At 40.8% G+C, this 27965-nt stretch overlaps 1 protein-coding gene across 1 annotated transcript; it reads left to right on the top strand.

Annotated features, from left to right (window-relative positions):
- The first annotated feature begins 4 nt into the window (after positions 1-4).
- iqgap3 (IQ motif containing GTPase activating protein 3) lies at positions 5-27963 on the top strand. Its single transcript, XM_039688890.2, has 38 exons — positions 5-339; positions 790-877; positions 3242-3398; positions 3918-3995; positions 4093-4169; positions 4264-4331; positions 4998-5111; positions 6360-6538; positions 8752-8833; positions 8983-9146; positions 9216-9303; positions 9739-9902; positions 11724-11884; positions 12591-12706; positions 12793-12956; positions 13530-13620; positions 13950-14117; positions 15109-15251; positions 15334-15504; positions 16612-16695; positions 17139-17210; positions 17292-17361; positions 18913-19121; positions 19209-19361; positions 20340-20503; positions 21291-21515; positions 21931-22071; positions 22432-22516; positions 23076-23308; positions 23410-23542; positions 23716-23818; positions 24124-24262; positions 24349-24436; positions 25023-25235; positions 25676-25836; positions 26860-26982; positions 27182-27290; positions 27437-27963. The coding sequence occupies exons 1-38, from the start codon at positions 309-311 to the stop codon at positions 27548-27550; spliced, it is 4923 nt and encodes a 1640-aa protein (XP_039544824.2). The 5' UTR covers positions 5-308; the 3' UTR covers positions 27551-27963.
- The last annotated feature ends 2 nt before the right edge of the window (positions 27964-27965 follow it).

Raw genomic sequence — 27965 nt, 5'->3', positions numbered from 1 at the left:
GCGGGATATTCAAACCGTAAACAACTGACAGACGGGAGCTTTCACGGTTTTTCCTCAGTCGACATTTATCTGAGTTATTAAACAGAGCCTAATGAAAGTTTAATCCCAGTTATCGATATAGATGTATTAAACATCTTTTGAACGCACCTGACAGAAAGCGTCACTAATTTGCGGCTTCAGACTGAAGGAGTTTAATAAGAAGAGAATCGCGTCGCTTGACTCAGAGATCATCAGCGCGTGCGTTTGTGTCGGTTTATCAGAACGCGATCGATCAGATCCAGGTAATCGATATCGGCGGAAGAACAGAGATGGGGGAGAGTGTTCAGGCACGGTCCGGCTGTAAGTACTGAAATAAAACACATTCATGGCGATAAAACCGTCAAACTAGAGGTTCACGTCAGTCTAACAAGCCGGAATCACGGAAGAGTGATTGTGTTTATATGTGACTTTATGCTGAGTGTTACTGAGGTTTATGTTGAACGATATTGAGGTTAATGTTGAACGTTATAGATGTTTATGTTGAATATGATTGAGGTTTATTTTGATTGAGTGAGGATTTATGTTAAATGTGAGTGAAGTTAAATGTAACGTTAATTGAGGTTTTGTGTTTTTTAAATGATCTATAATTTATGTCAATTATGATTGAGGTTTAATGTAAAATATGACTGTGGTTTATGTTAAATATGATTTAAAATGTGATTGAGGATTTATGATAAACGTGAGTGACATTAATGTTGCTGTTGAATGTGATTGAGATTGTGTGTTTAAAGTGATCTATGTTGATTTCAGATGAGCGTCTGACCGCAGAAGAGATGGATGAGCAGAGGATTCAGAATGTGGCGTATCAATACCTGTGCCGCCTGGAGGAGGCCAAGAGGTACCTTTTTAATATTTAGTTAAGTCCACTAAAAATGATTTAAAGGGACATAATACCATAGATTCAGTCAAATACATGCACATAATCATGGACCAGTGGCATACTACAGATCTTCACAGTGTTAAGCGTCACTCAGTTGTTATGGGTACCACTAGCCGCGTTTCCACTGCCGGGCTAGGGCTGGGCCAGAGCTAACAGCGAGCCGGGCCGAGCTAGTGGCCTCGGGCCTCAAGCACCGGGCTTGCGTTTCCACTGCCGGGCCAGTAGCCCCACAGCGCTGCCCCAGACCCCACCCCTAACACGCCTTTCAGGATCAAACGTCATAAAACCCAACCCATTTCAGCGGGTATTATGAATTAATTTATTTTTTAAATTAGGAAGATAGCATGTATATTAACTCAACTGCCGTAGTGGCTGCAATAGTGTCCCGAGACCAGTACAGGCGATTCTCCATTTCAAGCAGCGATTTTTTGCGCGATATAACAAGTAGGGCTGCGGGCACGTTTTCAAGTTATTCATTAATCGTTAACCCCATCGGTTAATACTCGGTGCATAGTGTGCGCGCCGCAACCTCGAGATACAGAGTAAATTTTTAACACCTTTAATAACTGATTGGACCCCATTTGAAACGAAATTAATTTATAGAAATAAAACGCAGCAAGTACGGAGCAGTTAAAGCCGCATTTCCATCACCCTTCAAACTGAAATTGCCAATTGAAAATAAGCAAAACGTCCATTTCACAAAAACTCCGTGTCTGCAAATAATAATAATAATAACCATCATCATCATTATTGTAACATTTTATTAGGCTGCATATGTAGAAGACGCCTTTATCCAAATAAGGAACAGAGCACAAATAAACAAAATATTTTTGACAAATATCAGCGCATATCCAGTGGAGCACGCACTGATGGCTGCGAGACGCCCATGTGAACAGTTTCATTGCATTTCTTTTAGTGGAAACAACTTAAAATACTCTTTAATTTCTGGTCATACAGAAAATAATAATACATTATTCGCAAATAAATTTATTTATAACAAGAAAACGTTGTGCTTTAACAATTAATCAAGGCGCGCTTCATGATCTCCGTGAACTGAAGCGCGAGACCTGAAACAGCCACCGCATTCGAATTTGTTCGTTTTATATTGGACAGTTAAAGCTTTAGTCTACAGGGGTTATATCCTTTGTAGATTAAAGCTTTAAATGTCCAATTTAAAACGAACAAATTCGAATCGAAAGCCAATATCTTCTATGTTTATGTAGCTTAATTTCTCTCTAAATGTGCATCCGGAGATGGAGATATGTTTTTAGCCGAAAATCATTTAGAAAACAATAGTTTATTAATAAACAATTAATGCCTCGTTATTTTATAATATTTTATTATCAGACACATTTATTATAGCCTATAAATCACCCATAAATCCCCTTTCTGTAGGCTGTGGTTACGGCTCTTCTCATTCAGCACTGCGGGGAAAATATCAAGGTTCTAATTTGGCCTCAGAAAACCAGTAAAATATATATTTTTTTCATATTAATTTGTCAAATATTTTAAATGTTTAAGGGGCAAAAAAATCAAACAAATATCTGAAAATTCGTCGATATGTAGCTATATATAGCCTATATATTGTTGCGCAGCATTTGGCATATCCTACAGTTCAAATTAAAATGTTATGCAATTTTAAACGGTTAATTGGTTAAACATGGACACCCCTATGTGCATCTTGCTTCAGATCATAACGTTCCATAACACCGATAAACTCCGCCTTTTACCTTGAGCACGCCTCTAGCCCGAGCTGGCCCCCTCTGGCCCAAGGTATTCGACGGGCCAGAAATCCTGGCCGTTGGCCCTGAGGAAGCCCCGATCAAGCCCCGGAAGTGACAGTGGAAACGCGACTGGCCCTGGCACGCACTAGCACGGCCCGGCCCTGGCCCGGCAGTGGAAACGCGGCTACTGTAACACTGTCTCTGCCAGACAATCATCTTGTCAAAGATAAATTCATCCACATTGGGACAGAAATGCAGAAGCTCGATGCAGAATGATGCATTTAGAAGTTAATGGCCAAACAGATCTTTATAAAAGTCCGCATTGTTATTACAGATAGTGTAAACATTGAGGCGCAGGGTGACACACACACACACACACACTTCAACAATTTTAAAGCTCTTTCTTGATTTTGATATTTCCAAAGACATTTCTTACACTGCCATTATAAGCTTGGAAGAGTCGGGACATGTTTAATATAACTCTGATTGTGTTCGTCTGACGGGAGAGTGTCACACACACTAGCATGAGTGAATCATGGGCTGATGTTCACCTTCAGGTGAACTATCCCTTTAGACTACAGGTGTGTGTGTGTGTCAGGTGGATGGAGGCGTGTCTGGCGGAGGTGCTGCCGTCTCCCACTGAGCTGGAGGAGGCGCTGAGGAACGGGGTTTATCTGGCTAAACTGGGACACTGTTTTGCTCCCAGTGTGGTTCCACTGAAGAAGATCTACGACCTGGACCAGGAGCGATATAAGGTGAGCGATCCACGACCGCACGTGCGCCATCGCCGTCGAAGGATTTCACAGGAATATGTACTAGTGCCAGAAATCACTGCCATTTTTTACGTTTTTTTTTTTATTATTATTATTAATTATTACTTTAATAAAATATAGAGACAATGTTATATAGATTCATTTTAAAATGAAATGAAATTATATTAATAAGGTCCACTCCAGCTCTCCGACACACAGTACATCAGCGTCCGGATTTCGTTCACCCCTTACTGATACGGTGAAACCCACGATTCAGATCAGATATGATAATGAGCGTTTGATGTCTGACCAATCAGAGCAGCTCTCAGAGAGGCGGAGCTTAGAGAGACTGAAGCGTTTCAGACGCTGAGAGGAAAGAGCTGACGCTGCAGTGGAGATTATGAGGATATTAAAGTGTTTTTGATCTTGGGTGCATGTAAACCTAGTTCAGGAGACTCCAAAACAACATTAGCGACCTTAAAAACAGCAGAATAGGGTGAATCTCTGATGTTTTCTGCTCAGGCCAGCGGGCTTCAGTTCCGTCACACAGACAACATCAACCACTGGAGGAACGCCATGATGGAGGTCGGGTTGCCAACGGTAAATCTCCTGTTTCAGCCCATAATTCGACAGGAACTCAAACAGAAACTGTTGTGAATCTGTAATAATACTGAAGATGATGATGTATATCCTGCAGATGTTTCATCCAGAGACGACGGATGTGTACGATAAGAAGAACATGCCCAGAGCCGTTTACTGCATTCATGCTCTGAGGTCAGAACTGCTGGCTCCACATCGTCCAGAATAATGACCTCTGAGTGATTTATTACAGTTATTAATATTTCACGTTTTGCATCTCTTGTGTTAGTTTGTACCTGTTTCGTTTGGGACTCGCCCCTCAGATCCATGACCTGTGTGGGAAGGTCAAGTTTACCGGTAAAAGTTATTTTATGAATAATTCTACAGTGACAACATCATCGCTCATTAGTGCAGGGCAATGATTAATCGCATCCAAAATAAAAGTTTGTTTACATGTATTCTCTATAATTATTTTGTATTAATAAACACAGACATATGCATGTATATATTTATTAAAAGTGTGTTATAAATAGGGTTATATATATATATATATATATATATATATATATATATATATATATATATATATGAAGAGTTCAGATGCAAAAGCCTCTAAATGCCATTTGAAATTTTCTTCTTTAATGATGATTTTTATCAAACTTGTATATTTAAGTTCAGTAATTTCACTTAAATAACAATTAATAGGTAATTATCATTGCCATTCAAGTGAAATTACTGAACTTAAATATACAAGCTTCATAAAAATTATCATTCTAGAAGAAAATTTCAAATGGCACTTAGAGGCTTTTGCATCTGAACTCTTCATATATATATATACATACAGTATATGCAAGCATGCAAATATTTCTCAAATATTTACATTCACACGCGTGTATTATTTTGGATGCGATTAATCATTGCCCTGCACTACTAAATGTACTTCCACTTCAGAGCCGTTTCTATAGTGTGTTTCAGCGTCTGGAAGCACAGCGGTCTGTTTTATTAACTGTGTGTGTTCTGCAGAGGAGGAGATCAATAACATGAAACTGGAGCTGGATAAATACGGGATTCAGATGCCAGCCTTCAGTAAGATCGGAGGAATTCTGGCCAATGAGCTCTCCGTGGACGAGGCGGCAGGTGCGTGCCTTCCTCAGCATGCTTATAATAATGCATTGCAATCAGGTCTCTTTTGATGACATGATTTCTGCATTTATAAATCTTAATGGTCATATTTTCAACTTTTACTAATGCATTATTAAAATAAAAAAAATTTTGCATTAGACAATGCTGTGAGTTTGCATTTAAATGTTAATGACTAATGTTAACAAACAAGGCCTTATTATAAAATGTTGCCAATAATAATAATAATACATTATATAAAAAAAGCTCTTTCTAATACTCAGTGCTACAATATGATCAAGATAAATATGTAAATCTAGTGCATCAAATAATAATTAAAAGCAAAATATAGCCAGATCAATACATTATTCTTTTTTTTCTTCTTATTTGTACCAGAAAAGGAGATAAAAGAAGTATCTAAACATGCTTAATTCAAAGAGAAAAAAAAGAAAAGTAACACTTTATTTTGATAGTCCACTTTAGACATTCAACTAACTATAAGTAACTTTGCCACTACATGTCAACTAACTATCATTAGAGTATTAGTAGACTGTCAGCTTAATATCTGCTAACACATTATTTTGTTGGTCCCCCAACAGACATTCAACTGACTGTAAGTAACTTAGCAACTACAAGTCAACTTGTTCTCCTAACCTGAACCCTAACACCTAACCCTAACCTAACAGTCTACTGACGGTCTACTACAGCCTACTAATACTCTAATGACACTTGGTTGACATGTAGTTGAAAAGCTACTTATAGTTAGTAGACTAAAGTGACTATCAAAAGAAGGTGTAACCAAAAGAAATTTTGACCTCATTGTCTTTTTATTTTTGATACATTTATAAATATAAGTGATTCTTAAGTGATTCTGCATCTCCAGTAACTGTATCTTGATTCAGGGATGTTTAGATATTTGTGCTGGAAAAAAAGACAAAAATATTGAGAAACTTGTTATCAGACATAATGTCTGTCATTTTTAAATGTCCTTTTCATTTGAAGAAAACCTTTTTTTTTTTAAGTATTACCGTATAAAAATCCAGTTATCTGTACTATTCCTTTGAGTGACACAGAAAAACAAACTTCATCTTTAAAGTAAGTCAGCATGAAAGGGAAGTTAAGCTAGTCTTTTCTCCTCTATTGTGTCGTATAACGAGTGAAACGCTTCAGGAACAAGAACACATGTGGGCGGGGCTTCATTGTGTCTGAGGAATTGATTGGATTGTTGTGTTTTGCTATTGGCTGTAATCACTCTCCTGTCTTTAGTGCACGCGGCTGTGATCGCCATCAACGAAGCGGTGGACCGGGGGTGTGTGGAGGTCACGGGTCGAGCCCTGCAGAACCCCAACGCCATGCTGAGCGCCCTTCAGGACCGGCTGGTGCCCGTCTACCAGGAGATGCTGCGACAGGCACGCGTTCAGAAGGCGTCTCGGGCGCGGACACATGTAAGAGCGTCTCATCACCACAAACTGACAATAGACCAGCAGATGTGAACGATTCTGTGTGTTTGTGTAATACTTTTTTTTTTTTTTTTTTTTGCATTTTGTTCCCCACGGGTCCTTGAAAGTTTGTGAATCTGGAAAAAAATTTCAAGGCTCTGGAAAGTTTTTGTAAATAAACACACAGGTCCACGAAAGTGCTTGGATTTATTTTCTGAAAGAAAAAAATCTGTATTTTTCGCTCCGCTAATGTGTTATTCCGCCAACACTGCATGGCCTACGCACGCTAGCTTGCTTGATTATAGTTAGTTACGTGCATTTAAGGCCAATTTATACTTCTGCGTCGAGGGTACGCCATAGTGTACGGCGTTGGCTTCGCACGTAGGCGACGCCGTCGTGAGCATTTATACTTCTGCGTTCAGGTATTGGTTGCTCTGCAGTATTGCTCCGAAACGCTAGTTGGCGGCGGAGGGTTTTAATGTTCCACTGTGTTTAGATTCCTCGCGGCTAGGTTACTACAAGCAATGGGCTCTATGCACGGCGTTATTTCCGGTGAAGGTGTAAGGATGCTCGATAACTTCCGCCGATCATAGAGTCCAATGCAATAGCGAGAATTTATATTGAATTTTATACTCCATGGTTATACTAAAGAAACGTTAGTCACAAAAACAGATAAAACAGACACCCCTCGTTGTGTTTATGCTTCTTTTTAAAATTATATTAAATAAACATAACTATATATAAAATTACATCTAAACGTATGTACGTTTCGTTTCAAAGACGGGAGGACAGTAAATTTTGAAGACTCTGCCATAATCCCGTTTTCTCCGGTTTTCCTCCGCTTTAATCTACACAACCGGAAATGGACGAGCATCCTTACGTCAAATGCGGAACTTATGCGTGCATATAGCCCATAGCGACTGAAAGAGAGTGGATCATGTTGGAGTTGGAGCTTATTGGGGTGGAAAAACAGTTCATTTTAGTGAAATTACTAAAACTGAAAGGCAGAAATGACAGAAGACGTCGGAGGAGATGGTACGTGTGGAAATGCGTGAAAAGGTACGTGTGGAAATGCGTAGGAGGAAATACGACGCTACCAAGCCGACCAATCACCGATCTTGCGGTCCGCGTCGTCGCGACGTGTAGTTACATTTTTGAAGAGGTGCACGTCAGGCAACGCGGAAGGGTACGCGGTATGGGACGCGTCTGTGCGTATGCTACGCCGTACCTACTGCGCGCACCCTACGCAGAAGTATAAATTGGCCTTTACACTGCGTTAAGTGTTTCCCGTGTGAGGTACTGTCTGTTGTACGTTGCCATGACGTTCATGCGTGCAAAACTGTAACAATGTATCTTACAAGGTAACACAATGTAACCTTGCTCTCGTTTTAAATGTGTCCCCACGTTAAGTCCATGAATTTGACAGTATTGGACCTGGAAAGTCCTTGTGGGAACCCTGTTATACAATGCACACTATGTCTGTAACAACACATAATGTACAAAAACAAAACAAACAAACACATATTACATGAAAAGTGCAATTGCGAAAACCAACACTGGATAATACAATATGTATTTTGGACACCAGAGTTAATGCATTGCAATCAACAATAGTCACAGATAAATGCAGTAAAATAGGGTTGACATAGTGTATTTCGCCCCCGCGTCAGTCACATGGAGCTTTGAAATTTGGTTGTGAAGCAACCGTTACCCTCGGCTGTTCACAATGGTGAAATTAGTGATTTTAATGAACGTAATGCATTCATGAATATATCCACACAATAAAAAACAGTAGCTTTTTAAATCAGTAGCTGATTTAACAGAGCTAATCAATACAAATATTGATTTAATAATTATAAAATGTTTTTTTTTCTGCCATAATTATTAATAACCGACATTTTACAGAAACAGCGTTTACCGAATAACATTAAAGAGTGAAAATATTGGTAATTTTAGCCTCACACTCATAGTGTTGATTAGAATACATCACATCCGGTCGGCCGGCGCATGCGGTCCAGCCGCAGAAGTTCAGCAGATCCAAAGCTCAAATCGGATCCGAATTTTCCGCATGCGTATACGATCGAACTTCCCGCAGCTCCAGTGCGACTCTATTGGAAATGAATGACTTCCGGTCCAACGGTGGTTTGTCATGTGCAGTGGAAGGGCGGCTTTACCCATCGAGTTATAGTTGGCCTTTCTAACGGTTCTGTGTTTTACAGGGAAACGGAACAGCAGAGAACGACATTTATGAGGAATATCTGACGCAGAGAGAAATCCAAGACTCCATTAACAGAGTCAACAGTGAGTCGTGAAATCATATCCGGGTCACTCATATTTCACCACTAAATCTAATTGGAATTTCAATAATTAGGACATTTGCATAAAAGGAAAATCAGGAATGATCTCTCCTTCTGTCTCTGTGTGTGTGTGTGTGTGTGTGTGTGTTGCAGTGCGTGCGGCGGTGGAGTGTGTGGACGAGGCGTTGGACTGTGCTGACCCGCTGGCGCTGATGTGTGCCCTGCAGAACCCCAGTCTGGCGCTCAGAGGACTGGTCCGAGATCACGCCGGCTGGTACCTGGAGCAGATGAGCGCTGATCGAGAGCAGAAAGCCCTGGTGAGACATCGTCTCTCTCACCGCTCACTCGTAAACTGTTCACCGGTGACTGAAGTGTGTGTTTGTCAGGATCTGGGATGTGTGGATCCTCTGGAGAGAGATGAACTACAGGGGGCCGTCAACATGGCCAATGAGGACGCGCAGAGAGATCGAACCAGTCAGTGAAACGCTCTTAACTACTCTGAGTGTGCTTTAGTAGAGTTTTTTGAGTAATATGAGTGTTTCAATTAATAATTAGTAATAATTCTGTCATCAATTGCTTATGTCGTTCCATACCCATAACACATTCCTTCATCTTTTGAACACAATTAAAGATAGTTTTAATGAAATCCGATCATACCTTATAAGAGCAGCCTTTTTGTAAACAATAATGCATGTACTACTAATTAGAAGAACATGCCCAGAGCCGTTTATTAGTAATTAGGAAATAGACGATTATTAAGTATTAGTAAGAAACTAATACTTTTATTCAGCAAGGACTCATTAGTTTGTGACAGTAAGGACATTTGTAATGTTATATATATATATATATATATATATTATTTTTTAATCAAATAAATGCTGTTTCATGTACAATAAGGTGTGTGTGCAGTTCAACAGGCGGTGAGTAAAATAAACGAGGCCGTGCAGCGTGGGGAAGCTCGTCAGACGGTTCGGGCACTAATGAACCCAGATGCTCATCTGCCAGACGTCTATCCGTTCGCTGCGGAGCTTTACCAGAGAGAGCTGGCATCCCTGCAGCACCAGTGTCCACAGGTAACACACACCGCCTAACCCTTGGTTAACCTCCGTCCAAACCCTGTGTTAACCACCTCCTAAACTCTGGGTTAACCTCCTCCTAAACCTTATTTTATCATCGGGGAAGGGAAAGTTTCACATTGGCTGAGCTTTGTAGCGGTTTTATTAACATCTCTTGACCGTTGAAACACTGATTGATGGATTATATGAGACATGATTTATTTCAGGAAGTTGTTCTGTATCTTTCAACATTCTTTCTGATGTTCATTGATGTTTATTTGCTACTGTAACTAGCAGGGTTCCTACAGGGTCTTAAAAAGCCTTAAAAGCATTGAATTTATGAATTTGGAAATAATACCTTAAAAAGTCTTGAATTTTGATATCTGGGTCTTAAAAATTGTGCTGTATGTCAGTGTTAATTTCATTGACGAAAATAATGATAAACTTTTTTTCAACAACATTTTTTCACTGACGAAAACGAGACGCTAGTTTTGAATGACAAAAACTATGACGAAAAAAAAACTAGATGAAAATTTTATAGATAGTGTCGATCTGGGAAGCGATCCAGTCAGAACTGATGTCCTGTGTGTGTTTAGCTAATGTTAAAACACAACTTAACATTGTTCAGCAAACTTTCTTGTGGCCTACTGAAATGTTTTTATTTTACCTGCTTGACTTATCATCTTTTACCCATTCATTTATTTTTCAAATGTGGAACACAAGTTGAAGGATTTTGTTTTTCTTTGCTGGTAGGGACGGGAAATTGGTATTAATTTTTTATATAAATGATCTTAAAAAGACTTGAATTTAACTTGAAGAAACCTGTAGGAACCCTGATCAGGGTGTCCGCGGGGTTTTAAAAAGTATTAAAAAGTGATAAATCAAAATTGTCAAATTTAAGGCTATTAAAAGTGTTAAATGTAGTCTGAGAGGTATTATTTTTTTAAAATTAGGTGTCCTATTTTGTGTTTGCGTTAGTCCGTATAAATATGGGCTTTAGCTTATCTTAGCACAATCAAAGATCTTTCATCTCTGTCTATGTTTGATGCTGACGTCATATTCAGAGGATGGACGATATGACGATATATATAGGCTATATATAACCCTGATATAAGTGATCACCCGGATTTAGACCTACCTATATTGTATTTATATAAAGCGTTCACAGGCAAATTTGCTTTAGCCTATGTAGATCTATATATTGCTTTTATTTCCCTTTTATTGAAATCAGGCAAACATAAATGTCAGGCGACACGATTGCTGGCTGCATGTCAATATCCACGGATCACTGGATCTTTAGTAAGTTGTTAGGAGTCCAACTATATTGAGTCCAACATTTAGTTTAAATTGATCAAATTGTTAGTTTTAATAGTTTCCCCTATTAAATCCAGTCACGCAGCAGATCTTTTGCCCCTCAGTCAGGTTGAGGGGGGTTGTACCGGCGGGAAAGTGATGTCAATGCATTCTGTCTATTGTTTGGTGTGTAAAAAAAACATCAATGTCAACTGGATGGGAGCTAATGCACTTCGGTCGCAAATGCAATCCACTAAACATAAAAATGTAATGTGTGCTCTAAATCTATTCGTTTTTGTATGTTATAAATGTCAAAATCTGTGTAATAGAAAGGTCGCTGGTTAACACTTGCAATTCAGTGTCGTGATGGTTTTAAAAAAAATTCTGAAGGTAGTAAAAAAGGTATTAAAAGTAGTAAATTTAACTTAAGGATTACTGTATATACCCTGCTTTTACCTCGGTCTGACGATGAGATGTTAAAATGTAACCGTGAAATGATGATAAGGTGCTAAGGACGCTAAGGTGCAGCTGTGATGTTGTTTCCAGGGTTCGCTGCAGCAGGAGGAGTTGTTTGTCGCGGTGGAGATGCTGTCAGCGGTTGCTCTGGTCAATCAGGCTGTGGAGGTGAAAGACTTCGGTGCGTTCAGCGCTACGCTAGTCAGTCCTGCCGCTGGACTCGCTGACATCGATGACGGCCTGATTCAGAGGTCTGACCGTTCACTCATCACACGCACTGTATGAATGTATAAATATATATACTGTATGTGGACATGTTACTTATTTCGAACTCTAATTGGATCTAGATTTTTGTCTGCATTCATTTAAACAATCATTAAATCAAAAGGCCGACAGTTAAGAGAGTAAAACTGTGTTTTGTGTGGTTTAATCGCTAACATGTTTGATACGTGAATTTCTAAGACTCTAAATGATGAACATGATCTGATAAAGCTGCCGATCTCCTGCAGTGCTTCCAGTAAAAGTCTTATAGTTTAATTGTTCAAGTGTCCTCTTTCAGCCCGAGCTTCACAAGTCTCTGATTTTATCAAGGAATAACTTTGATATTGTTAGTAATATTTCAGCTTTACTTGATTATCATCATCATCATTTATTATAAAATCATGAGTATTAAATATGATCATCAGGCTTTTGAGGAAGGTTTATCTGTTCTTCCCTCAATCATCATTGCATTATGTGTTTTACAACTACAGATCATAAAACTAAGCTTTTAAATATCATCTTACTAAGACATATTATTGGCAGATATTGATATGCCTGTATCTGCTGTACTATTAAAGATCTCATTGGTTTACATTAAAAGCATCAGCCTTTTTATATGAATTTCAGGATCTGCATAAGATATGTTTTCATGTCAGGCTTTCCAGGGTTAATATGTGGCGTAATAACTGTGTTCAGGTATTTTGAGGAGCTGTGTGAGCAGAAGAGGAGGGCAGGTAAAGCTCTTCTCACCTGGAACGACCTGCAGACGGGACTAAACACCGTCAACACTGCAGCTCACCAGGAACATGAACGTCAGTCGACCGCAAGTGTCTTCTCTGGTTATAATAATTAGTTTTCAGCGTTTAGTAATTGATGGTGTGGTTGTTGATCTCCACAGAGATTCTCACCATCGGTCTGATCAACCAGACCCTGAGTCGCAGTGATCCTCAGAAGACGCTCTCGGCGCTGATGCTGCCCTCCGCTGGCCTGGAGGATGTGTTTCCGCTCAACGCCACACGCTACCATGACCTGCTGACCCGAGCCAAACGACACAAGGCAGAGGTGTGGTGATCCGTCTCGCTGCACAATTCCCCTGTAGTTCACCTTTAAATGCATTCAATTAGTGTAGACCTGATTCTAACTGGGTTCTTACAGGGGGTTTGAAGTACTTTGAGTTTTTTAAATTTAAGTCTTGGAAAACCCATAAAAACAGCCACATATATGAAATGAAAAGACAATACGTGGAATTAGAGTTTAACTTTATAGATAAAACCATATTTATTTTCATGCAAAAGCAACGCTGCAGCCTGTCTGAGATAGATAGAGGTATTTCACATGGCTATGAGTGTAATATTGCTCATATAAATATCCAAGTATATGATGTATACAGGAGAAAAATGATCATATTCATGAAAAAAATTTTTTGTTTAAATAAGGGAAGTGATATATCTTTGCTATAGTATCATTTCAATGCTTAAAACAACCAGTCATTGCATATGCTGCACTTTATAATTACCATTATTTTATAAGTTTATTTATCTTTTTACCGTTTTTAGAATTTGAAGGATAGATACTGTTAGATAAGTGAGAAAACCAAAAAAAGTATGATGAAACGCTCATGTCCTGTGTTTCCAGGTGAGCCGTGACCCTGGAGCTGAGCTCTGGTTGGCTGACATTCAGGAAGGTGTGAGACTGGCCAATCAGGACACTCAGAAAGCACTGAAGAGTGAGTGCACACACACAACCACACGATACGCTTGATGCATATGTAACTGCAAGGGTTTCTGGTAGATTTAAGGCAAGATACTGCAGGCAAAAACATTTTTGGGCCCATTTTGCTTCCATAACCTGTCTTCATTCAGACTATTTAAGTTTATTTTATTGCACCTGATATATTTGCGTCTGTAGATCTTTAAAGGCGGTGAGTTTGAGTTTTAAATCTCCACAGCTTTTATACACACCAGACTTTACAGTTTTATGCACGTCTATATATTCAAGGTTTGGTCATATTATACTTTGCATGATTAATACAACATTTTACCCCTGTTTGTGTAGTGTGTCTGGGTCTGGCCGCAGTGAATCAGGCTGTTAAAGAGGGCCGAGCGTCTCAGACGGTGCGAGTGCTGCGTCTGCCAGAGGTGGCGCTGAGGAGCGTCGTGTCCGAATGTGCTGACGGATACCAAACGGAGCTGAGTGCCCTGCTGAGGGCCAAAACACAGGAGGGTCAGTCACACACACACACACACACACGAGCATCCAAGGCCTCTATTCTCACGGCGAACTTGTTTTATTCTTCTCTTTGGAGTAAAAGAAGTTTGAAATGCTTTTGCTGTAAAATACTGTTAACGAACATCTCGACGCCGGCCACATTTAGACTTGACTTGACAGACTTTATTGTCATTCATAATACAACAAGTGTATACAGAACGAAATTTCGTTTGCATAGGCCACAGTTTTTTGCAGTTTCAATGCAGTATAAGTAAATGTTCATCCCCAAAAAATTTGGTAAAAACAAAAACAAAAACCAGATTATAATAAATAAATATATACCTAGCAAAGTGAAATAAATATTAAAATTTTAAATATAAAAATGTAAATGAACATGTAAATATTTCCTCTCAATAACAACAACAAAAAAAACCTGAGAAAGCATCTGATTATAGTGATGTGGATGTTTGCGTCAGCTCTGCTATTCAGACACGTTAAACAATAGATCAGCAGCTTTACAATATTAAACATGAATAAGAGTCAGTGTCGCTTTCAATTACAGCCTCAGTTTCTACTATAAAGTCTGTGTTCGTTTTTTAACTCTTTATTTTTAAAGCGGAGAAGATTTCAGAGCCACACCCACCTATTACATCATCCCCATGGACCAATGGGAGTTATGAGGTGTTTGTTCTAATTTGACCTTGATTCTGTTTGGCCGATGTGCTCGAAGCGAGACTTTTATTTTGACGGGCAGCGCCTGAACGCACAACGCTCAAATTCTTCTCCGTCGTTAGTCATCCAAAACGTTATACAAGAACAAGTAACTATAATATTCGCAATAACATTTCGTTTGTAAAGAAACCTCATTGCTTTGCCTACTCTCTGCTGTCTCAGACGACGACATCACTTCCTGTCGGCCACTGTTGGGTACAATTCACAACCTCACCACTAGATGCTGCTATATCACACACTGCACTTGTTGAGTGTGAGTTTGTGTGTTGTGCAGGTGATAACAGAAGCGCGTGGATGAGGACTAAACTGCCGGACCGCAGCTCTTACTACTTCCACCTGCAGAAACTGGAGGGCAGCTGGGAAAGACCTCAGGGCTTCGTCCAGAACAGCATCTTCCTGACGCACGAGGACATCCAGGTCAGACGCGCACTAAACACCTGGAAAACATGGTGAATTTGCCAGAGTGTGCTGTAAACGAGTGAGGTGTGTGTGTGTGCAGGCGGTGTGCAGTCGTGTGACCTCGGCCCACAGCAGAGATGTGCAGTGGAAGGCCAGTGAGGCGCTGGTGCAGCGGATGCAGGCGCGCATGCGAGGGTTTCTGCTGCGACAGAAGCTAGCCGAGCGCCGCCACTTCCTCAACACACACGTTCCTGCCGTCATCACCATACAGGTGAGACTCACCTCAACACACTGCTCATGGGACCTTCACACTGGATGATTAGACTAGACTGACGTAACCCTCATCCGTCCCTCGGGTCATTTTGACCCGGTATTTATTTTATTCTATTTTTCAAATTGAAACAATTGAGGGAGCTTGAACCACGAATACACACTTTTTCTTTTTTTCTTTTTTTTCATTTAAACCACAAAATATGTGGTTGTATATTTTATTTTATATTATTAATCATAAAGCATAGTTAATTGACATTATTAAATTTGAACAATTTGACAACAATTTATTAAAAGTTTAACAAAAATGACAAGTTTACAGATCAATGACATACGACTAAATCTCTTTATTTCAGGTTTTCTGGATTCCGTTTTATGGTTTAATAATATTTTCATAATTAAAAAGCATAATTAATTGAATTCATATAAACCATTTATTTTTTAATTTCTACAATCATACTATGAATTATTGTGAGATTAAAAAAACTTGTGATCACAAGAAAAAACGAAAATTTGAGAAATCACGAATACACACTTTTTTTTTTTTTTAAACCACAAAATATGTGGTTGTATATTTTATTTTATATTATTAATCATAAAGCATAGTTAATTGACATTATTAACTTGAACAATTTGACAACAATTTATTAAAAGTTTAACAAAAATGACCTGTTTACAGATCTCTAAATCTCTTTATTTCAGGTTTTCTGGATTCCGTTTTATGGTTTAATAATATTTTCATAATTAAAAAGCATAATTAATTGAATTCATATAAACCATTTATTTTTTAATTTCTACAATCATACTATGAATTATTGTGAGATTAAAAAAACTTCGAAAAAATCACGAAATTGTGAGAACTTTAAATTTGTCTTTATTGACTTTTTGCATGCATTAAAAAAAGTTTTTAAGTAATGGACGTTATTTTTAATTGATTAATAATTAGTTTGCTCAAATGTGTGAAACTTTAGCTTGTACTCTCCTGGTTCACCATATTTGATGCCAACCTAATCTTTCATTTTTGGGTGAACATTGCACGATACATGGCGCCTCATGTCTGATCCATCGTTGCGCCGCTAATGATCCCGTGCTGAATGTGTGTCATCAGTCTCACTGGAGGAGATACAGACAGCAGAGGGAGTACCGGCGCAGACTGCAGTATCTGTACCACAACTGGAGAGCCGTCCTCAAGGTAAAGCGTGTGTGTGTGTGTGTGTGTGAGGGCTGTCAATTTACATTCAAAAATCAGACCAACCAACACAAGTATCTAAAACGAAAATAGGGAATCGATTTTAATGGCCTTCTCTCTGACCTGCAGTCTCTGATGTTATGGCAGTCCACTCTGATTATTGTTTATTGAGAATGTTTGTCATTGTGCTGAAACTTCACGGCAATAAATCATCAGGAATATCGCGTCTCAAGCGCCTCTTTACGTTTGTCCTAACGCCTGTCAGGTGTCCGTGGATTCGCCTGTGTTTGGTGTTGAAAATGGAAACGTTTTTAGACATGGAAAATCGATTCAATGAACACGTCTCAAATCAAACAGGATTTTTTCCACAAAAGTGACACCCCTAGTGTGTGTGTGTGTGTGTGTATGTGTGTGTGTGTCTCACGTGTGACTCTCTGTGCTCTCAGATCCAGGCCACAGTGAAGATGTGGCTCGCCCGCAGGAACTATCTCGCCCGGCTCGCTTACTTCAGGAGACATGTGAGGGTTACGCCTGTGTCCAGCATCATGATCTGTGTGTGTGTGTGTGTGTGTGTTCATCTGTGTTTATTTATGTGTCAGGTTGGAGCTATAATCCGGATCCAGGCGTTCTTCAGAGCCAGCAGAGCCCGCGAGGAGTATCGCTTACTGGGTCAGTCGCTGACAATCACAGTATTTGATCATACGCTTCAAACGTTTGTGAGCAGGGTCTGAAACTAGCATCCGCCAAACGCGGGTATGAATCAGCAGTGGCGAGTAACGCTGTCACATCACGAGCTAAGTTGGTGTGTTACTTATCGTGTTTACTCGCTTTGCTGGAGAAGTTTGAGTAAAACAAACCGATCCAAATACTCGCAAGTCATCATGATATATTAAACACAGAATCTGCTCATATCTGCTAACCTGAACACACTCGTCACTACGCCACACAGAACAGCACTGGCTCATCTGCACTGAAGCGATAGTGGAGATTAAAAGCATTTGGTTTGCAGAAAAGACTTTATTTCAAAACCTCCTCATTTATTATGATATTGTTTGTCCTGCATTGATGTCCTGATGAGGAGGAATGGCTGCATATAAATAAATAATAAAATAAAAAAAAAAATATATATATATATATATATATATGTAAGGGTTAATGCCCGACGAGGTGTCCATTGTCAGGTTTTAATGGACGACGGCGAGGCGTAAACCGGCCGACGCGCAGCGGAGGACGGTTGCCTCCGCCGAAGTCCATTAAAACCTGACAATGGACACCTCGGAGGGCATTAACCCGCTTATACCATGGTCACTTGCCAAATAAAACATTTTTAAAACATTAGTTTATATTTTAATTAGGCTAAATCTAGTTTTTACAAATAATAACTTGACTGACTGTTTATCTAGCAACCGGAGATATTTATAGTCCGCTTAGCTCGTATCCCTTCAGGTTCACAAATGCATTTTTTTTTCATGAAACACAAAGGTAGGCATAGTTTTTTTTATTACACATAAAACAATTAATCAAACAACAATAAAAAAACAATTAGCTCTGAGCTCCAGCGATTTGCGCTTAACGTTATAGAGGGCAATAAATTAATCAGATCAAAGAGAGGGTCATTTGCCTCAGGCTCCTTAGGCTTGAAACGCTGTAACGTTCAGCCTTCTCCTGCCTTGGTTGTCTGGACAGCTGCGTAAAACTCCCGCAGGGTCTCATTCAGGGGTGCGTTTCCCGAAAGCATCGTTATCCAACTATGGTCGCAAGTTACGTCGTTACCAATAGAGTTCAATGGAGCAGAGCAGCAGCGGTGTAATTTTCTCCGTTTTATTTACATTTTTTCTTTCTTCAGCAGCATACCAGTCGTCAAAGTTGCCATATTCTCCATAAATGTTAAAAGAAATATCACGAAGTCGCTCATTGTTGTATTAGGCTATAATATCTAACGTTAGATGATAGAGCATGTGACTGCCTGTTGCTATGGTTACTCACAGCCGTTGTGGGCAGCGCATTTATTTATTAATTTCGAATGGTAAACAGGCAGTTTCACCAGAACTACTTTACTAGGTGTCCTCTATCACTTTTTAACGGACACGCTGCAGCCAATCAGAATCGAGTATTCACCCAGACCATGGTATAAATATATATATATATATATAGTTAATCTGGTTAATTTTTCTGTTTGTGCCTGTTATGTGTTGTGACCCGTGTGTGTGTGATGTCCAGTTCACTCGAGCGCGCCGCCGCTGTCGGTGGTGTGTAAGTTCGCGCACCTGCTGGAGTGTGGAGACGCTGACATCCGTCAGGAGGCGGAGCTGCTGAGGCTCAGGGAGGAGGTGGTGCGCTCCATCCGGGCCAACAGGCAGCTGGAGCACGACCTGGACCTCATGGACCTGAAGATCGGCCTGCTGGTCCGGAACCGGGTCACGCTGCAGGTCAGACAACCAGCGGAGACACAGCGGCTCTGTTCATCTCTCTCTCTCTCTCTCTGATTGTCTGTCTGTCTGTCTGTCTGTCTGTAGGAGGTGGTGTCTCACTGTAAGAAGCTCACTAAGAAGAATAAGGAGCAGTTGAGTGACATGATGGCTCTGGACAAACACAAGGGCCTGAAAGCCCTCAGTAAAGAGAAGAGAGACCGACTTGAGGCCTATCAGCACCTGTTCTACTTGCTTCAGGTACACACACACACCCGTTTTCCACCTAAAAAAGAACTGGTTCGGAACTGGTGCTGGTTCAAAGTTCGTTTGGAGTTGGTTCAACTTGCGAACTTCTTCAGAACCTGTTTGTTTTTCCACTGACTAGAGCGCCCAGGGAACGACGTCGTTACGTCACTGTGTACGTCGCCATACGTCTTAGCTAGAAACGCGTGCAAATACAACTTTACTTTCAGATTATCTCTAACTCGTATACCAAGAAAGCTTTAAAAACAATTGAAATATGTAAGTCTTTTAATCTTTTCGTTTGATATGTAATTTTTTCTGATAAGTTATGTAACCCTGTCTTGTGTCTTTTTTTCTTTTCATTTATTCGTTCTATATTGTGACTTTTCTTCTTTGCTTATAATGTCTTCAATAAAAAAATGACAAAAATAGAAACGCTTGCGTTAACTTCAAGCATAACAATTACAAAGGCGGACTCCATCGTGTTTCTGCAAATGTTTCTCTTGGCTTTGCGATCCTTTATTATGGTCAGAAAAGATGTTTAGGACACATCTAAACCCGCCCCAGCCCCCGACGTAAACATGACGCGGTAAAAGAACGGTTCTAGTCCAGCAAAGAGTTGGTGCCGCTTTGGAACCAGTTTTCCCGGCTGAGAACCCGGTTCTTTGGCTGTCGAAACACAAAGAACTGGTTTGCGCGCAGGCACCGGCTCTGAACCGGCTCTCAAAATGCTTTGGTGGAAAAGGGGCTACACACACACTCTCACATTCTCTCACTCACTCACTCATACACTATGCTCTCACATGCTCACTTACTGACACACACTGACAGGCAGACACTCACACACTCTCTCTCTCTCTCTCTCTGTCTGTGTGACATGGAAAAAAAACATCTTCATGTTATCCCTGTGAAGCTGCTTTGATACAATCTGTATTGTAAAAAGTGCTATATAAATAAAGGTGATTTGACGTGTGTGTGTGTGTGTGTGTGTAGACCCAGCCCCTGTATCTGGCTCAGCTGATCTTCCTGATGCCTCAGAATAAAAGCACCAGCTTCATGGAGACGGTGATCTTCACTCTCTTCAACTACGGCTCCGACTGCAGGGAGGCTTTCCTTCTGCTGCAGCTCTTCACTGCTGCGCTACGCCATGAGATCAGGTACACACACACACACACTCTGCTCATGAGTTAAAGTTTCCTTAGTGATGCACCGATGCGAAAATTGTGGCCGATACCAATAACCGATATTAATATTGCACTTATGGCCAATATTTGCCGATGCCGATACGTCAGTATGGAAAACACAGGGCTGCACGATATTGGTAAAAAATGACATTGCGATATTAAAACGATTGCACCAGACGACTTGAATAGCTCTATTTGGAAAGAATGAATCATTCTAGAATGACTTGGGTGGTTTTGTCATGGGGTAAATCTGCATAGAAACAAATATTAACAGCATGTTCACTAATGTATTTAACTAGACTTTAATAAGTGGAACCTTATTGTAAAGTATTTCCGATTTATGTCTCTGGAGTTCAGTGGTGGATAGATCAGTTGTTTTAACACTGTGACAATGAGCTGAGATTCATATATGCTAATGAGCGCTTGCTTTGACCAATCCGAGCAGAGCAGCTCACAGAGAGGCGGAGCTTAGAGAGACTGAAGCGTTTCAGACGCTGAGAGGAAAGAGCTGACGATTAAAGTGTTTTTGATCTTGGATGCATGTAAACCTAGTTCAGGAGACTCCAAAACAACATTAGCGACCTTAAAAACTGCAGAATAGGGGCACTTGCCAGATAAAAATCCAAATAAATGTTCATACCATTAATCATTCCTTTGGTGAATTTGATTGCATCGAAATTGATTTATTTCCATCAGTCATTAATTGAATCAGTCGAACATGTTAACTGGTGCACGAATGACAGCGCTGGACTGTGTGCAGTGTGAAGGTGGACCGACCGCAGGAAGTGGTCACTGGGAACCCCACCGTCATCAAGATGCTGGTGAGTTTCTACCGTCACGCTCGCGGCCAGAACGCGCTGAAGGACGTCTTGGGTCCGGCGATCCGAGAAGTTCTGCAGGACCGGGCCCTCAACATCCGAACCGACCCCGTGGAGATCTACAAGAGCTGGGTCAACCAGACCGAGAGCCAGACCGGCCAGAAGAGGTCCGTGAGAATGCTTTAGGAAAATCTTATGTGCTTGCTTACTTAGAAAAAATGATGGTAACAATATTACACATGAGATTTTTGAGTAGTTTTTAAAGGTGGTGTGAGTGTTGGCGCCATCTAGTGGTGAGGTTGCGAATTGTCCGTGAGAATGCTATAAGAACACATTCCTGAGATACTCGGTTCTTAGGAGATCTTATAATTATTACATTGTTTAAATTAATATGTTTTTCACTAATTGTGATTTTGTATATGTGCATTTCTGAAACGCATAACTTAGACAGTCTCCTCTGATAACAGATCACTGTACGCTGTAATGTGCTTTTTAAATGTGTATTGTGAAATGCGCTATACAGCTGAATTGAATTGAATTCTGAGATGAACATTACCGTGTGTGTGTGTGTGTGTGTTTCAGTTGTTTACCGTATGAGGTGAGCGTGGAGGAGGCTTTGAGTCACTCGGAGGTCCAGCAGAGGTTAAACATCTCCATCACGAACCTGAAGAACCTCACAGATCGTGTGTTACACGCCATCACCAGCAACACACACAAACTACCGTAAGTGTGTCATGCCTACACGCAGACACACAGTCAGTCCCTCCTATGTTTAGAATTAGTGTTTGTGACTGTTAGAATACAATAGTACCTGCAAAGAGAAACGAACCACAATCGATTTCAGTAATTATGCACAAAAAAATACAGGTAATTTATATTCTTACTGTAAGTAATTATTTCTTACTGATTATTGATGGGTTTGCACTGCCATATTACCAAAATATATATTTTTTTTTTTAAAGTTGCAGGAAATTATGACAAAAGCTCTGTGAATTCTTGATGGGGCTGAATATTAGATGATAGAGTTTGGTGTTTTCAGGGGTTATTTTATATCTTAAATGTGTGTTTGTGTGTCTTAACCAGGTACGGATTGCGCTACACTGCTAAGGTTTTGAGAGACGCCCTACAGGAGAAGTTTCCTCAGGCCAGTGAGGACGAGCTGTACAAGGTAGTTCTCAAACCTCAGATTATCATAAATATATATTGATATATAATATATATATCTTTTATTTATTTATTTTTGTTTATTTATTTGAACAAATAAATGTTTTTGATCATAAAATATGTATAATGTCTGATTATATATATATGTAGTTTTTAGTAAAGAAATTTATAAAATATAAATGTATTATATATAGTGTAATTGTATATATTTGTGTATTTCTAAATTTAATATTAATTACTAAAACAAATAATATAGTTTTGTGTGTATGTATGCATGAATGTAAAAATATATATACATTTATATATATATATATATATATACACACACACACAATACATTTATAATTTATCAAAAACATTTTCTACATAAAGTCTTTATTTCTTTTTATAAAAAATATATAAATAATATTTATAAAAAAAATACTTAAAGGTAAAAAATATATATATATACATTTTTGACTATATATACAAGTGGGCGTTTCTTTGTCAGAGTAATGATGTTGACTTCATTTTGTCTAATAGTCTAGTCTGAACATCTGCTGTGTGTGTGTGTGTGTGATCAGATCGTGGGTAACCTCATCTACTATCGCTACATGAACCCTGCTGTCGTGGCTCCTGACGGGTTTGATGTTGTGGAGTTCGGTGCCGGTTCTGCTCTCCTGCCGGGTCAGCGCCGGACTCTGGGTTCCATCGCTCGCATCCTTCAGCACAGCGCAGCGCTCAAGCACTTCAGCGGGGACTCGGCACACCTGCGCACGCTCAACCAATACATCACACACACACACGCACGCTTCAGGTGAGCGCACGCTCTCAACCAGGACATCACACACACACACACACACACTCAACTAGTACATCACACTTCCCATCTCATCTCTCGGCTCTCTCCTGTAACAGGAAGTTCCTGCGCGCGGTGTGTGACGTGCCTGAGCCGGAGGAACGCTTCAATATCGATGAGTATTCAGAGACGCTGATCCTCAACAGGCCCATGATCTACATCTCCATCAGCGAACTCGTCAACACACACCGAGTCAGTGCCAAACATCTAACGATATTGAACATGAAATGTCATTTGTTTGTGAATCAGAGTTTTTCACAGTGGTCACATGACCATGTTTAATTCTGTGCAGTTATTCATCCTGGGCATAAAATGGTAATGCAATGTTACTGACGTGTGTGTGTGTGTGTGTGTGTGTGTGTCAGCTGCTGTTGGAGCATCAGGACTGTCTGTGTCCCGATCCGTCAGACCCTCTTCAGCAGCTTCTGCAGGATCTGGGATCAGTGCCGTCACTGCAGGACCTCATCGGTACGTCAAACACAATCATTTACACTGAGATCCTGCCTTGAGAGTGTGTGTGTGTGTGTGTGTGTGTGTGTGTGAGCTCCAGTGAGCGCCCTACCTAAACAGATGCATAGGTTTATGGGGTCGAGTTAGTGTGTGTGTGTGTGTGTGTGTGTGTGTGATGGTTAGGTTTAGGGGTTAGTGTGTGTGTGATGGGTAGAGTTAATGTAAGGGGACAGAATATACAGTTTGTACTATTATAAAAACCATTACGTCTATGGAACATCCCATTTAGACAGCTCTGTGTGTGTGTGTGCGTGTGTGCGCAGGCGAGGGGCAGCTCAACCCCTCGGATCCAAATGTGGAGCAGCCTTTGGCCAAGATGGAGGTTTCTCTGACGCTCACCAGCAAGTTTGACGTGTTCACGAGCTCTGATGACAGGCCTGATGCGCGCGGGATTCTGCTGAGGTGGGCGGAGTCTGTCGGATGATGTGTCTGTTGATTATGATGATGATGGTGATGATGAGGTCATTTCCTGTCGGGTTGTTCTTCAGCACAAAGCAGCTGATCATCGATGTGATCCGAACGCAGCCCGGTGACACGCTCAGTGAGGTGCTGCAAGTCTCCGCCTCCAGAGATCAGGTAGACATGACTCCACACACACACACACACACACACAGCCATCACTGATCCAGTGACTGAAACTGGAGTTACACCATATAGAAAATGCTAAAATTTCAAGCTATAAATGCAAAATCTTTACTAAAGAATGATTTGTAATGTCTACATGCTGAGAGAACTGACTTTAGGACCCAGCAGAACCGCAGCTCTGCTCCATATAGAGCGATATGCCCATCTCCAGTCATGAAATATCATGAGTTATTAATATTATTTCACAAGAGGGCCAATGGAAGATATTTTGAGCTGGGTGTGTTGAGATTTTTTTTTTTTTAAGTTGAAAGAATGTAAGCAATGTGCTTAAATTAACATTTATTTATTAATCAAATCTAGTAATTTACAAGTAAATAAAAAAATGCATTAAAATTTTTTACAAAAAAATATTTTTAAAAAGTACCAGTAAATAAATAAATATTTAATATATTTTTTTAATAAATAAATAATTGAAAAAAGTATAATTTTAGGTCTTCGGGTCATGTTGACCCTCGAGGGAAGGATGCAGGCTGAGCTTTAGAGCTTAAATCTCAAATAAATCTGTGTGTGTGAGCAGGAGGTGCAGCACGGCTGGATGATGCACCAGCGCGCTCAGAGAGACATCAGAACCCCGGAGAAGATGAAGAGGAACCAGTCGCTGGTGTCCGACGGCAGCCTGACCCTGGAGGAGAAGAAGAGGAAGATCCTGAGGAACATGCGGAGACTGGAGGCCATCGGGGTCCTGCACCCCCCCGACACACACACACACATGCTGCAGCTCATCGCAAAGGTGAGTGTGTGTGTGCTGACCACGCGGGTTCCCACGGGTCCTCGAAATCCTTGAGTTTGTGAATCCGACAAAGTGCTGGGATTCAAGTTTTCTGTCGTTTTAGGTGTTTTTATTACGCTGATGTAAGTTTAAGTGGTCGTTATTTTAAAATAAGTGTGGGCTTATTATTTGATGTTATAAACACGGGAATGTGACGTTGTGATTGACAGCTTCTCTGAGTGATGTCACTGAGGCACAGACTTTTGGGAGATTTTCGGGACAGTTTAATTCTCACTGATATAACGAGTTACTCTAAGAGTTTCATTAAGATGTCAGCGCCATATTAGGACTTTGGCGGCTTTACTTTTCACCAATGGGAGAGAGTGAAGGGGCGTCATCCATCTTTTTTTCCAGTCTCTGGTGCTGACGGTGTGTGTGTGTGTGTGTGTGTGTGTGTGTAGGACATCCGTCACCAGCGTGTGTATCGTCAGAGGCGTCAGGCGGAGCTGGTGAAACTCAGACAGACTCTACACAGTCTTCACTGCAAGAGCTCCTTCCACTCGGAGCAGGTCGACTACTACAGCCAGTACATCAACACCTGCCTACACAACCTCACCGCCAGGTACACACACACACACACACACACCTGCCTACACAACCTCACCGCCAGGTACACACACACACACACACCTGCCTACACAACCTCACCGCCAGGTACACACACACACACACACACACACACCTGCCTACACAACCTCACCGCCAGGTACACACACACACACACACACACCTGCCTACACAACCTCACCGCCAGGTACACACACACACACACCTGCCTACACAACCTCACCGCCAGGTACACACACACACACACACCTGCCTACACAACCTCACCGCCAGGTACACACACACACACACACACACACACACACCTGCCTACACAACCTCACCGCCAGGTACACACACACACACACCTGCCTACACAACCTCACCGCCAGGTACACACACACACACACACCTGCCTACACAACCTCACCGCCAGGTACACACACACACACACACCTGCCTACACAACCTCACCGCCAGGTACACACACACACACACCTGCCTACACAACCTCACCGCCAGGTACACACACACACACACCTGCCTACACAACCTCACCGCCAGGTACACACACACACACACCTGCCTACACAACCTCACCGCCAGGTACACACACACACACACACACACCTGCCTACACAACCTCACCGCCAGGTACACACACACACACACACCTGCCTACACAACCTCACCGCCAGGTACACACAAGTTCAATAGAACAGCATTTATTTAAAATAGAATCTTTTGAAACATTATTAATGTCTTTACTGTCGTCCTTGATGCATAAAAGTATCGATTTTTCTTATTTCTTCCCCACAAAAATATCATATAATTTCTTACTGTAGCATTTTATTTTACAAAAGCATCAAAGAATACTGAAATATAAGTGTAAATAACAGTTTCCAACACTGATAATAATCATACATGTTTCTCGAGCATCAGAGCATCATATTAGAGTGATTTCTGAAGGGTCATGTGACTCTGAAGACTGGAGTAATGATGCTCTCTCTCTCTCTCTCTCTCTCTCTCTCTCTCTCAGTAAAGTCAACGGGAAGAAAGTGAGTGATAAAGGGAAGAAGAAGCCGCCGACACTCACTTACACAGCGGCTCGTCTGCATGAGAAAGGAGTTCTGCTGGAGATCGAAGACCTTCCTGTCACACAGTACGACACACACACACGCAAACACTCTCATATACACACTCACGTGTAACAAACACACACAGCGCATTATCAGATCCGCTGCTGCAGTCGCCAGCGAACACTCCGACCTCATTAGTGATTAAGTAAGCAAATGAGTAGAGTGTGTGTGTGTGTGTGTGTGTGTGTGTGTGTGTGTGTGTGTGTGTGTGTGTGTGTGCAGGTTTAAGAACGTGATCTTTGACATCGTTCCCGCTGAGGAGGACGGGGCGTTCCTGGTGAAGGCTCGTTTCATGGGTGTGGACATGGAGAGATTCCCTCTCAAGTATCAGGTGATGTGATGTGTGTGTGTGTGTGTGTGTGTGTGTGTGTGTGTGTGTGTGTGCGCGTCCTGATGTGCATCTCACAGGTGCTTAATGGTATTTGAGGATGAAACATGAGAAATAATGTGTGTGTGTCTGTGTGTGTGTGTGTGCAGGATCTGCTGCAGCTTCAGTACGAGGAAGTGTCCGTGATGAAGATGTTCGATAAAGCCAAAGTCAACGTTAATCTGCTCATCTTCCTTCTTAACAAGAAATTCTTCAAAAAGTGAAGTGTGTGTGTTGAGTCGTTGGTCCTGTGCCGTCCACACGGGCTTTTACTCGCTATAATGTTACAGAAACTCAGAATAACTCTATAATCAACACTTGTACACTACTTATATATTCATGTGTTAATCACCAGAAAACTAAACCTTTACTCTATTACAATCACAGAAGTATACTTCAGTCCATTCACACACACATTAATCAGTGTGTGTGTGTGTGTGAACACTAGTTATCCAGCTGCTCTTTTAAACGCTGTAGTTTTAGTGACAGTGTCTCAAACTAATAATTGTGTGTAAATATTTTCTGTCATTCTGTTTTTCTCTTTGGAAATGTCTCTGTTCCTCTCCTGTACTGTTTTTAAGTCATTTTTTTGTGCTTTTCGTGCTGTTTTTATTCACAATTAAAGACTTTACATGAACA

The sequence above is a fragment of the Pimephales promelas genome, chromosome 12, assembly GCF_988280905.1.
Source record: "Pimephales promelas chromosome 12, fPimPro1.hap1.1, whole genome shotgun sequence".
NCBI lineage: Eukaryota > Metazoa > Chordata > Actinopteri > Cypriniformes > Leuciscidae > Pimephales > Pimephales promelas.
The sequence above is the reverse complement of the archived record's forward strand: the minus strand, read 5'-3'. Positions and strand labels throughout refer to the sequence as shown.